At 62.8% G+C, this 12260-nt stretch overlaps 3 protein-coding genes across 3 annotated transcripts; 2 read left to right on the forward strand and 1 right to left on the reverse strand.

Annotated features, from left to right (window-relative positions):
- Positions 1-585: 585 nt before the first annotated feature.
- HSPB9 (heat shock protein family B (small) member 9) lies at positions 586-1402 on the reverse strand. The gene has a single exon (XM_069877079.1). The coding sequence runs from the start codon at positions 1310-1312 to the stop codon at positions 740-742; it is 573 nt and encodes a 190-aa protein (XP_069733180.1). The 5' UTR covers positions 1313-1402; the 3' UTR covers positions 586-739.
- Positions 1403-2335: 933 nt separating this feature from the next.
- LOC138731271 (heat shock protein 30-like) lies at positions 2336-3152 on the forward strand. The gene has a single exon (XM_069877085.1). It carries the CDS (start codon positions 2415-2417, stop codon positions 3006-3008), a length of 594 nt encoding a protein of 197 aa, XP_069733186.1. The 5' UTR covers positions 2336-2414; the 3' UTR covers positions 3009-3152.
- Positions 3153-4849: 1697 nt separating this feature from the next.
- On the forward strand, positions 4850-12260 carry KAT2A (lysine acetyltransferase 2A). The gene is made up of 18 exons (XM_069876968.1): positions 4850-5158; positions 6084-6207; positions 6290-6435; positions 6756-6845; positions 6992-7173; positions 7431-7622; positions 7763-7869; positions 8001-8108; positions 8194-8330; positions 9029-9237; positions 9312-9438; positions 9723-9833; positions 9910-10053; positions 10328-10442; positions 10546-10582; positions 10663-10726; positions 10904-10988; positions 11149-12260. Exons 1-18 carry the CDS (start codon positions 4931-4933, stop codon positions 11340-11342), a joined length of 2400 nt encoding a protein of 799 aa, XP_069733069.1. The 5' UTR covers positions 4850-4930; the 3' UTR covers positions 11343-12260.

Here is a 12260-nt window from a genome sequence, read left to right on the forward strand (position 1 = left end):
AATTTCTTCACCAAAAGGGTTCTTGGGCACTGGCAGAGGCTGCCCAGGGAGGTGGTGGAGTTGACCGTTCCTAGAGGGGTTTAAAAGACTGAGAGATGAGGAGCTCAGGGATTGTGATTTAGTAGTGGACAGGTATGGCTGGGCTTGATGATCTCAAAGGTCTTTTCCTATCTAGTGATTCTAGGGAAGCGTGGCTACAAGACAAGCACCCTACACCCAGGTGAGCCACCCAGCACAGGTGTTTTTTCTTGTGTTGGCATCACACGGGGAGCGAGGGGCTGTGTGGAGCCGGCGCGGGTGCTGCCAGCCTCCCGGTTCCCTGGGAGAGCTGCCTCTGCGCTGGCCCCAAGAGTGGGGCTGCCCTGCCCTGCCTGGGACCTTCCTCCCTCCCCCCTGCCCATAAGGGCAGATCCTTTGCCCGCTCAGACCCCTTCCCTCCCGCTGGGGGCCACTGGCCCCGTTTTCTGCTGCCCTGAAGAACCGAGAGAGGTTCCTCCCTCTCTGTGCATCGAGCTCCTTTGGCATCAAGAGCTGAGACCAGAGCCCGACCTCCCCATCAATCAAGACCAAGAGAGCACGAGCAGGTTCTATGCAAAAAGCTATTTTATTGGATACAAAAACATTCCAGTATAGTGAAAAAAAATGACATCATTGTTGATGGAGCTTGTCTGTGCTAAATCCCAAGACTTGCCCCATCTGCTCCGGTCCTGCCGTGGGCCATCGCTCCTCCCGCTACATCTTAGGCTTTGCTGGTGGCTCCGTTCTCGGAGGCTGCTCCGGGCTGGGGGGCTGCAGAGCCCATCTGGATGGGGACGTTCCTCTCCGAGGTGGCCGGCAGGGCCAGCTTGGGGGCTTCGATGCGGAGCTGACCCTCCTTGGACAGGGAGCAGGTCAGCGCCTCGGCATCCACGTCCTCGGGCACGTCCCACTCGCGCTTCAGCACCTCGTACTTGTAGGAGAAGGAGCCCTTCTCATCCGTGTTCTGCGTCTCCTTCTGCCCCACCAGCACCACCTTCCTGCCCACCACCTTCACCGACAGCTCCTCGGGAGCGAAGTTCTTGACGTCCTGGCAGACGGAGAAGCCTTCTCCGGAGCTCTGGGTCAGGGCCGCGCTGGGCGCTCGCTCCAAGGCCGTGGCCCCTTGGCTGGTCAGGAGCTGCTCGAAGCTGCTCATGAACTCGCGAGCTTTCTCCATCTCCTGCTGCAGTTCGGTGAAGATGGTCTCGGCGTGCGGCCAGAGGGTTCTCACCGTGCCCAGGCGGGTGGCCAGGGAGCTGGAGGCGAACGGGGCGAGGTGCATGCGGCAAAACATCGTTGCTGCTGCTTCTTCTGCTTCTTTTGCTGCTTTCGCTGCTGCTGCTTTCGCTGCTGCTGCTTTCTCCTCTCGGAGCGCTGTGCCCGCTGCTGTCGCCCGCAGCTTTTATTCCCCATGCCGGGAGGAGTGGCCTCATCCTGCCCAGCACGTCACCCTGTGGAGAAGAGCTCAGCTCTTTCCAGCCCGTTCCAGCTCATTCTTGTTACTCATCGGTGAGGAGAGGCGCCTCTGACGTCGTGCCCAGCATACCTTCGCCCTGACTCTCGCACCGCTGCCGGCCTGGCTTATAATTAGCAGCATCACCTCAGCCTCCCAGCGAGATGCCTGAGCCACCCCTGCCAAAAATCCATCGACTTTCTGTTTCCCAAGCAAGGAGCGGGGCTGGGCTCCTCTCCTCCCTGGCTCCTCTCCTCCTGGCCTCTCTCCTCCCTGTCCCCCCACAGCCTGCAGCCCAGAGCCCCCCGTCCGCAGAAGCACCCCCTCTGCTCCCCCATCCCCTCTGCGGGACCCTCAGCTGCCTGAGGGGACCCCAGGGAGACCACAAACCCTTTTGGGGTGCACAGGGAGGGGGCTGAGGGGGGTCAGGCCAGGACAGCGAGGGTCCCCCAGGGAGGAAGGGGGGTCCGGAAAGCACGAGAGGTGGTGGGTGACTTGGGGACACGCTGCTGTAGGGGTGGGACTGTCCCCACGCTCCTGGCACAGCACAGCCTGTCTCCGCCGAGCCCCCCGAAACGTGGGGCTGCGGGAAGGGCCGTGTTTAACCCCCCACCCCAGACCGGGGTCCCGTGTCCGGGGCTGCATCACGGTGGCTCTGCAGAAACTCGAGCCGGCGGCGGTGACCGCGGGTCCCTATTTGGGGCGTGTGACTCGTCCCCAGCAACAGGCGCTGCTATTTTGGCTGGCGGATGATAATAATCAGCCTCTCAAAAATAGGCGATGGCTCCAGGAGGGTGAGCGGGGAGAGAGTGTTCTGGAAAGGGCACACCCCTGGGTACGGGAGGATAAAACCTGCTGCTCCCCGAGCCCCAGCCCAGAATCGCTCCAGCCTCTGCACGGAGCCGAGCAGCGGGACGCAGCGGATCGAGCCCCAGGAGCAGCGATGCTCTGCCGCCTGCACTTCATGCCACCTGCATCCAGCTCCCTGTTCCCCTGGCTGGGACCCATCCGCACCCTCTGGCCGCACCCAGGTACCCTCTTTGCCGAGCTGGAGCGAGAGCTGCGACTGGAGATGGAGAGAGCTCGGGAATTCATGAGCAGCTTCGAGCAGCTCATGAGCAGCCCCGGCCGGCTCGGCATCGCCGCGGAGCGAGCGCCCAGCGCGGCCCTGACCCAGAGCTCCGGAGAAGGCTTCTCCGTCTGCCAGGACGTCAAGGACTTCGCGCCCGAGCAGCTGTCGGTGAAGGTGGTGGGCAGGAAGGTGGTGCTGGTGGGGCAGAAGGAGACGCAGAACACGGATGAGAAGGGCTCCTTCTCCTACAAGTACGAGGTGCTGAAGCGCGAGTGGGATGTGCCCGAGGAGGTGGACGCCGAGGCGCTGACCTGCTCCCTGTCCAAGGAGGGTCAGCTCCGCATCGAAGCCCCCAAGCTGGCCCTGCCGGCCGTCCCCGAGAGGAACGTCCCCATCCAGATGGGGCCCGTGGTGGCCCAGCCGGCAGCCGGCGCCGACGACGCAGCCGAGAGGGCCAAGGCGTGACCGGGAACAGAACGGGGCCAGGCTGAGCCCGGCTGCCGGGGCTTGGGGACCGTGTGCCGCTGGTGGGGTCTCTGCCCGGAACACGTAGCTTTATTTTTGTTTGTTTGTTTGTTTTTGATATGTAATAAATATTCCTGACTTTTATTTGCGTGGTTTCGGTGTTTGGTGGGCTTTGCCTGGCCCTGGGCTTTGCAACGCTCCCCGCTGAGCCCACACAGAAAAGCCGGGCTGTGCTGTCACCCCTGGCACCTCTTCCCATCCCCCTTGGCACAGGGGGATGAGGTTGGCTGAGGGGCTCCAGCACACGCACAGCACTCAGCATCCTCAGGAACCCCCTGGGGCAGGATTGGGGCACCTGAACCCCATCTTTGTGATGGTTCTGGGACCTGAACTCTATCTTCAGGATGGTTCTGGGACCTGAACTCCATCTTCAGGATGGTTCTGGGTCCCAAACTCCATCTTCTGGATGGTTCTGGGACCTGAATCACATATTCTAGATAGTTCTGGGTTCCAAACTCTATCTTCAAGATGGTTCTGGGACCTGAATACCATCTTCTGGGTGGTTCTGGGTCCCGAACTCCACCTTCTGGATGGTTCTGGATCCTGAATCCCACCTTCTGGATGGTTCTGGGTCCTGAATCCCACCTTCTGGATAGTTCTGGGTCCCGAACCCCACCTTCTGGATGGTTCTGGGACTTGAATCCCATATTCTAGATGGTTCTGGGACCTGAATCCTATCTTCTGGATGGTTCTGGATCCTGAATCCCATCTTCTGGATGGTTCTGGGACTTGAATCCAGTCTTCTCGATGGTTCTGGGTCCCAAACTCCACCTTCTAGATGGTTCTGGATCCTGAATCCCACCTTCTGGATGGTTCTGGGACCTGAATCCCGTCTTCTGGATGGTTCTGGGTCCCAAACTCCACCTTCTGGATGGTTCTGGATGGTTCTGGATCCCATCTTCTGGACGGTTCTGGGTCCTGAATTCCATCTTCTAGATGGTTCTGGGACTCGAATCCCATATTCTAGATGGCTCTGGGACCTGAATCCCACCTTCTGGATGGTTCTCGATCCTGAATTCCATCTTCTAGATGGTTCTGGGACCTGAATCCCATTTTCTGGATGATTCTAGAACACTCCATGCCCCCATTCCTGGTGCCAGGCCATTCCATGCCCCCCTTTCCCTATTCCCCCCTTCCCCCCCCCCCCCCCTCCGCCATTACTAGCAACTTCCAGCCTGAGCCCGCTCCCTCTCGACCCGGCCTGGAGCCAAGCCACGCCCATCACACCCCATATATGGTGATTGGGGGCGTGTCAACACCATATATGGTAATAGTGGGCGTGGCCACACACACACTTGGCGACGCGCATCTGCATAGCCGCACCCCGTGTTTCTACTGAGGGGGCGTGGCTTACGGCGGGGAGGCGTGGCCTAGCGCCATATTTGGTAAAAATAGGCGTGGCCACGCACCATATTTAACGGAAGAGGCGTAGGCGCGCTCCGGGAGGGGGCGTGGCCTCGCGCCATATATGGTCAAAGGGGGCGTGGCCGCGCTCCATATATGGAAGACGCCGCGGGAAAGCGGAGCGCGCCCCGCCGCGCCGAGCATCCTCGAACCGGGGCGCGGTTACCGGTTACCGGAGGGGGGTTCCTGCGGCTCCTGAGGGCTCCTGAGGGCCCCGAGCCGCTGGTAGCGCCTCAAGAGGAGCTTTCAGGGCCTTGCTAAAGGCGGCTGCCCCTTTCGCTGGGCCGGTTCACGTCGCCCACAGCCCCGGGCGGGAGCTGCGCTCCCGCCCGGGGCTGCGGGCGTCGTGAACCGGCGCCGGTAGCACCGGATCCGCCCTCCCCGCCGCTAGGAACTACCGATCCCGGCGTCCCCAGCGCGCAGGCGCAGTGAGCAGCGAGCGCACGCCGGGGGCAGGCATGGCGGAGCCGGAGGCCGCGCAGCCCGGGCGGCCCCCGCCGGCTCCGGGCACGGGAACGGGGAGCGGAGGGGCTGGGAGCGGCCCGGCGGCCGGAGGAGGCGGGTCGAGCGATCCGGCGAGGCCAGGGTTAAGCCAGCAGCAACGGGCGAGCCAGCGGAAGGCGCAAGTGCGGGGGTTCCCCCGTGGGAAGAAGCTGGAGAAGCTGGGGGTCTTCTCGGCTTGCAAGGTGGGAGGGGGGGGCAGGGTGGGGGAGGCAGGAGGGGGATGCTGAGCCGTGCGGGAGGAGGGTGCTGGGCTGGGCAGGGGTGTAGGAGGGGAGTGCAAGGGCGTGCATGGGCTAGGAGATGCAGGATGGGGATGCTCAGCCATGCAGGGGATGCAGAATGGGGTGCTGAGCCGCTCAGGGGTGCAGGAGGAGGGTGCTGAGCTGGGTAGGGGCTGCGAGAGGGGGGTGACAGGACGTGCATGATGAGGGGGTTGCAGGATGGGGTTGTTGAGCCATTTAGAGGTGCGGGAGGAGGGTGCTGAGCTGGGTAGGTGTGTAGGAGGGGAATGCGAGGGCATGCATGGGCTAGGAGATGCAGGATGGGGATGCTCAGCCATGCAGGGGATGCAGGAGGAGGGTGCTGAGCTGTTCAGGGGTGCGGGAGGAGGGTGCTGAGCCGTTCAGGGGTGCAGGAGGAGGGTGCTGAGCTGGGCAGGGGTGCAGGAAGGGAATGCAAGGGCATGCATGGGCTAGGAGATGCAGGATCGAGATGCTCAGCCCTGCAGGGGTTGCAGGATGGGCTTGTTGAGCCATTTAGAGGTGCGGGAGGAGGGTGCTGAGCTGGGTAGGGGTGTAGGAGGGGAATGCAAGGGCATGCATGGACTCAGAGTTGCAGGATCAAGATGCTCAGCCACGCAGGGGATGCAGAATGGGGTGCTGAGCCGTTCAGGGGTGCAGGAGGAGGGTGCTGAGCTGGGCAGGGGCGTAGGATGGCAATGCAAGGGCGTGCATGGGCTAGGAGATGCAGGATGGGGATGCTCAGCCATGCAGGGGATGCAGGAGGAGGGTGCTGAGCTGTTCAGGGGTGCAGGAGGATGGGCAGCAGCCTTGGCGCGAGGCAGGGTTTGAGCTGCTGTGTGACGGCACCTCCTGTCCCTCATCCCAGGCTAACGACGCCTGCAAGTGCAATGGCTGGAAGAACCCCAACCCTCCCACCGCCCCCCGCATGGACCTGCAGCAGCCGGTGACCAACCTGAGCGAGCCCTGCCGGAGCTGCAGCCACGCGCTGGGTAACCCCGGGGACCCCCCTGGGGAGGGGTGAGCAGTGCGGACCCCCCACCCCGGGTCTCACCGCGCCTCTCTCCACCGCAGCGGATCACGTATCCCACCTGGAGAACGTCTCGGAGGAGGAGATCAACCGGCTGCTGGGCATGGTGGTGGACGTGGAGAACCTCTTCATGTCGGTGCACAAGGAGGAGGACACGGACACCAAGCAGGTGTATTTCTACCTGTTCAAGGTGCGTCTGGGGCCGGGCATATCTCCTTGCCCCTCTTGTGGTGGGGTGGCCACGTGGGTCCCTCCGTGCCGCTCCCTGTCCTCTCCTGGGAGCTCTGGTCCATGGCTCTGAGCCGTCCCACCAGCCCTGCCCTGGGAGCGACTGTCTCGGAGGGAGGGAGGGAGGAAGGTTCCCAGAGAAGAAACAAACGTGCCTCGAGGTGAACCCCGGCACCTTCCTGGCTGTGGGAACGGGTGCAGCCCCGCGGCAGCGTTCTGCTTGTTCCGCCCTACGTGGTGTGCCCGGGACCTCAGGAACCGTGTCCGATGGTGTCTTCGTAGCTGCTGCGGAAATGCATCCTGCAGATGAGCCAGCCGGTGGTCGAGGGGTCCCTGGGGAGCCCCCCCTTCGAGAAACCGAACATTGAGCAGGTGAGGCTGCAGTTGGGCTCACGCGTTGCGCCGATGACTTGTCCTGGTTTGCTGCTCCGGCGCGGTCACCTCCCTCTCCAGGGGAGCAGCCGGGAAGGCTCTGGTGGAGCCCCTGGTGCTTCTCCATCGCCCGCTCCTCTCCCCAGGGCGTCCTGAACTTCGTGCAGTACAAGTTCAGCCACTTGCCGCCCAAGGAGCGACAGACCATGTACGAGCTCTCCAAGATGTTCCTGCTCTGCCTCAACTACTGGAAGCTGGAGACGCCGTCCCAGTTCCGGCAGCGCTCGCAGAACGACGATGTGGCCACCTACAAGGTCAACTACACGAGGTGAGGGCAGGACGGGGCTGAGCCAGCCCCGCTGGGGTCTGCCCGCGCCTCCTACCCCTGGTGCTTGGGGTCCGAGCCTCTCCCAGGTGAGGAGAGCAGGCGTCCAGTGGGGAGACTGCTTCCAAATAGCCCCAGCCGTGATCCTCTGGACCCTGCTCTCCTCATCCTTGCTTCCAGCAGTGTTGTCCCAGGAGGGATGTGGATGCTCTGGGGTCGCTGGTGCATCCCTGTCACCGGACCACGTTCTTGTCTCCTAGGTGGTTGTGCTACTGCCACGTGCCGCAGAGCTGCGACAGCCTTCCCCGCTACGAGACCACCCACGTCTTCGGGCGCAGCCTCCTCAAGTCCATCTTCACAGTCACCCGCCGGCAGTTGCTGGAGAAATTCCGTGTGGAGAAGGACAAGCTGGTGCCGGAGAAGCGGACGTTGATCCTCACCCACTTCCCCAAGTAGGTGCCTGATGCAGGGGTGGCAGCGGCGCCGAGGGGGAGGCTTTTTCCGCACCGTGGGGCACTCGCGCACGGTCACAGAGCGAGGGGTGGTGTGTGCCTGGTGCCCGCTCGCCCAGCGCGGTGCTGCTCCCTGCCAGGTTCCTCTCCATGCTGGAGGAGGAGATCTACGGCGAGAACTCTCCGATCTGGGAGGCTGATTTCACCGTGCCGGCCACGGAGGGTGCCCAGCTGGTTTCTCGCCCAGGTATCTCGGGGAGCAGCTCCCCCCGCAGCTTGGGGGTTGTAGGATAAAGGACCAAGGTGTGAGGGTGGTGATAAAGGGTGGTGCTGGCTGGGCTGCCCCAGCGTGGCGTGGACGTCGTTGCTCTCCTCCAGCTGCAGTCAGCACCGTGGCTGTGCCCACCGCTCCGCTCTTCAGCAAGAAGCTCAGCAACAGCAGCTCTGCCGCGAGCATGGACGCCAGCACCCCAGAGCCCCTGCCAGGTAGGGCTGGTGCTCACCTAGCGCTGAGGGAGCCGCGACCTTCCTGGGTCCCTCCTGGTGCTGGATGTGCTGCTCCGCTCCCCAGGGGAGAAGCGGAAGCTGCCGGAGAGCCTGACGCTGGAAGATGCCAAGCGGATCCGTGTCATGGGAGACATCCCCATGGAGCTGGTGAACGAGGTCATGCTGACCATCACGGACCCTGCTGCCATGCTGGGCCCTGAGGTACGGGGCGAGGGGCGCTGGGGGGGCACTGGTGCTCTCCAGGACACGCAGAGCGGCTTTCCCGGTGCCCTGGGGCTGGTGAAACCTGGAGTGAATCATAGAATCACCAGGTTGGAAAAGACCCACCAGATCATCGAGTCCAACCATTCCTATCAAATACTAAACCATGTCCAAGTGCTGTGTGCAGTTCTGGAATCCCCAGTGTTAGAAGGATATCAGACTGTTGGAATGGGTCCAGAGGAGGCCACGGAGATGATCTGAGGGCTGGAGAACCTCTGCTCTGAGAACAGGCTGAGAGAGTTGGGGTTGTTCAGCCTGGAGAAGAGAAGGCTCCATGGAGACCTTAGAGCAGCTTCCAGTGCTGATAGAGGCTCTGGGAAAGCTGGGGAGGGGCTCTTGATCAGGGATGTAGGAATAGGACAAGGGGGAACAGTTTTCAGCTGACAGAGGGGAGATTGAAATGAGATCTTAGGGAGAAATGTTTTGCTGTGAGGGTGGGGAGGCCCTGGCCCAGGCTGCCCAGAGCAGGGGTGGCTGCCCCATCCCTGGAGGGGTCCAAGGCCAGGCTGGATGGGGCTTGGAGCCCCTGATCCAGTGGGAGGTGTCCCTGCCCATGGCAGGGGTGGAACTGGATGGTCTTTGAGCTCCCTTCTGACCCAAACCATTCCATAATTTAACGATTCTCTGAAACCCCGCAGACCAGCCTGCTGTCGGCCAACGCAGCACGAGACGAGACAGCCCGGCTGGAGGAGCGCCGCGGCATCATCGAGTTCCACGTCATCGGCAACTCGCTCTCACAGAAGTCCAACAAGAAGATCCTGATGTGGCTGGTGGGCTTGCAGAACGTCTTCTCGCACCAGCTGCCCCGTATGCCCAAGGAGTACATCACCCGCCTTGTCTTTGACCCGTGCGTGGCTCGGGGGGCGCGGGGAGGGCCAGCGCGGGGGGCTCCCATCTCACCGTCTGCCGTGCCGCCCGCAGGAAGCACAAGACCCTGGCCCTGATCAAGGACGGCCGAGTGATTGGGGGGATCTGCTTCCGCATGTTCCCCACCCAGGGCTTCACCGAGATCGTCTTCTGTGCCGTCACGTCCAACGAGCAAGTGAAGGTGTGAGCGGGGAGGTGGGTGGTGGGCACAGCACGGGGGTCCCGGGCAGCCCAGCACGGTGGTTTTGGGGTTTGGGGGACACAGAGAAGCGGAGCAGGATGGTCCTGAGGTAGCTGGGATGGACATATCCCACCCCTTGGGGTAACCAGAGCCGCTCAGCGCTGGCCCCGAGCAGCAGCGATGGCTCTGGGGCTTCTTCCAGCTGCCCGTGGGTGGGAGGGGGCCATGAGTTCTGTCCTGGGGGACACGAGGTGGGGGTCTCTGTCTTATGGTGGCTCCCCTAGGGTTATGGGACACACCTGATGAACCACCTGAAGGAGTACCACATCAAGCACAACATCCTCTACTTCCTCACCTACGCGGATGAGTACGCCATCGGCTACTTCAAGAAGCAGGTTGGCTCCTTACCTGGGGTGGCTTCTGGTGGCTCTCCTGCCCGCTGGCCCCCTCCCACCACCTTCTCCTTCCTAGGGCTTTTCCAAGGACATCAAAGTCCCCAAGAGCCGCTACCTGGGCTACATTAAGGACTACGAGGGGGCGACCCTGATGGAGTGTGAGCTGAATCCCCGCATCCCCTACACGGAGCTCTCCCACATCATCAAGAAGCAGAAGGAGGTGTGTCCTGGGGGGTGGGTGCAGGGCTCTGCTGCCCCTGCCAGAGCCTCCTGGACGCAGGGGAGGGATGTGGGGATGCGTTGGCCCTCGGGCACCATCCCTTGAGCCTCCCCTGGGAGCAGGTTTGTGGGGCAGAGATGGGACACTGCCCTGGCCAGGGTTGCCTCCAGCCCGGGGTGCTTTGCACCCGTGGAGTCTTGTTGACCTGGTTTGGCTCCCCGGAGCGTCCTGCAAGCCCTGCTCTCCCCCTTCCAACGTCCTCTTCCAACCCCAGATCATCAAGAAGCTGATTGAGAGGAAGCAGGCGCAGATCCGCAAGGTCTATCCCGGGCTGACCTGCTTCAAGGAGGGCGTGCGGCAGATCCCCATCGAGAGCGTCCCCGGCATCCGTGAGTCCTGCTGGCTTCTGCTGGGCAAGGGCTGTCTGGCAGGAGGGCTCTGTCTTCCCTCACCCGTGGGGTCAGTGTGGTGATGTTAGTGCTTGTCTTCCAGGAGAAACAGGATGGAAACCCCTGGGGAAGGAGAAGGGGTGAGTGCAGCCCAGGGGGAGCGGGTGTTCTGGGCTGAAGCCGCCCCTGCTGGGCTCACAGCGCTGGTTTTGCCCTGCAGGAAAGAGCTGAAGGATCCAGACCAGCTCTACAACACCCTGAAGAACCTCCTGGCCCAGATCAAGGTGCGGACGGGAGCAGACCTTCCACTCCGTGGTGCCTGTTTCCCTGACAGCCCTTGGAGCTGCCTGCAACCCCAGGCTGCCCTGGGGAGGACAGAGGGGGTGACCCAGACTGGGGGGAGCAGGACCCCGTGTCCCAGGGCTGTGTGCTCCCTAACCTGCCCCTCGCCTTCTCCCCAGACCCACCCCAGCGCGTGGCCCTTCATGGAGCCGGTGAAGAAGTCGGAAGCACCGGATTACTACGAAATCATTCGCTTCCCCATCGGTAGGTGCTGGTGCTCGGGACGGGGTGGTGGAGGGAGGGAGCCCTGGGACAGTCCAGAAGAAAAGGGGATGAGTTTGGAGCCTTGGTTGGCGTCCAGCTCCGTGGCTGGGGGGCTGCAGCGTCCTGGCACGGGGGGAGCTGATCCTTCCCCCCACCCCAGACCTGAAGACCATGACCGAGCGCCTGAAGAACCGCTACTACGTCACCAAGAAGCTGTTCATCGCCGACCTGCAGCGCATCATCACCAACTGCCGCGAGTACAACCCGCCCGACAGCGACTACTGCAAGTGTGCCAACACCTTGGAGAAGTTCTTCTACTTCAAGCTGAAGGAGGGGGGGCTCATTGACAAGTAGGGGGGCTGCCCTGCACCCCCTTGGCCGCTGCTCCCCCAGGAGGGACAAGGCTGCGCGTGGGACTCGCCCTGCTCTCTGGGCAGGGGCTGCTGGGGGGTTTGTTGGTGCTGAGCGGCTCGGGGGAGCTGAGCTTTCGCTCTGGGGGGGTGTAGGGAATACGGGGAGCCCGGTGCTTTTCCCCCTGAGCTGCTGGCTGCTTCTGGAGGGATGTGGGCAGCAGGGCTGGAGCCACCTCCCTGGGATCTGCCCAGGGTTCCGGAGCCGCCCAGCACCAGCACTTCCCTCCTTCCCAGGGTCGTGCCTTCTGCCCCGGCTCCCTGAGACAGGGCAGGGGCACACAAGTGCTTTGGTTTTTTGCTTCCGTCCACGCAGGGGCAGCCCCTGCCCCTCTTGTTGAATGTACAGCAGGGCTCAGCCCTGCCCGCCCCGCTCTGTGGGCAGAGATGCTGCTCGTGGTCCTCCGGGGTCCTCCTGTGATGATGGGGTGCTCTTCTCCGGTGCCCCCCAAACTCCTGCTGCCTCTGGCAGCCCTTCCCAGGGGGCCAGGTCTGCCCCAGCCCTGCCTCTGCCCCTCCTCCTGCTGCCCCCTGGGGCTCCTCCACCTCCCGGGGCAGGAGGATGCTCAGTGCTCTGCCCCAGCGGGGAGCCCCAGGCCTGTCGGGGATCGGCTCCTGCTTCTATCCACACCCCTTGCTGCCCCTCACAGTCCTTGTTCCCCCCCCACATCTCCCTGGGTGCTGGGCTGGGGATCCCTGGCCCCAGTCCTGCCTCGTCCCCCACCCTCCCTCGGTCTCCTGCTGCCTCCCCACCGTGCCAGCATCGCTGCGTGGTTGCTGGTGACACCTCCCCACCATCCATTTCACTTGACTGTTGTTTTATTTGTTTTATTTACTTTTTTTTTTTTTAAATAAATGTCCT

Source organism: Phaenicophaeus curvirostris, chromosome 26, assembly GCF_032191515.1.
Source record: "Phaenicophaeus curvirostris isolate KB17595 chromosome 26, BPBGC_Pcur_1.0, whole genome shotgun sequence".
Taxonomy (NCBI): domain Eukaryota; kingdom Metazoa; phylum Chordata; class Aves; order Cuculiformes; family Cuculidae; genus Phaenicophaeus; species Phaenicophaeus curvirostris.

Coding starts and splice junctions, on each gene's coding strand:
- LOC138731271 (XM_069877085.1), top strand. CDS start 2,415: ATGCTCTGCCGCCTGCACTTCATGCCACCTGCATCCAGCTCCCTGTTC.
- KAT2A (XM_069876968.1), top strand. CDS start 4,931: ATGGCGGAGCCGGAGGCCGCGCAGCCCGGGCGGCCCCCGCCGGCTCCG. Junction 7,623..7,762: donor ATCCTCACCCACTTCCCCAA/GTAGGTGCCTGA, acceptor GCTCCCTGCCAG/GTTCCTCTCCATGCTGGAGG. Junction 10,727..10,903: donor ACCTCCTGGCCCAGATCAAG/GTGCGGACGGGA, acceptor CCTTCTCCCCAG/ACCCACCCCAGCGCGTGGCC.
- HSPB9 (XM_069877079.1), bottom strand. CDS start 1,312: ATGTTTTGCCGCATGCACCTCGCCCCGTTCGCCTCCAGCTCCCTGGCC.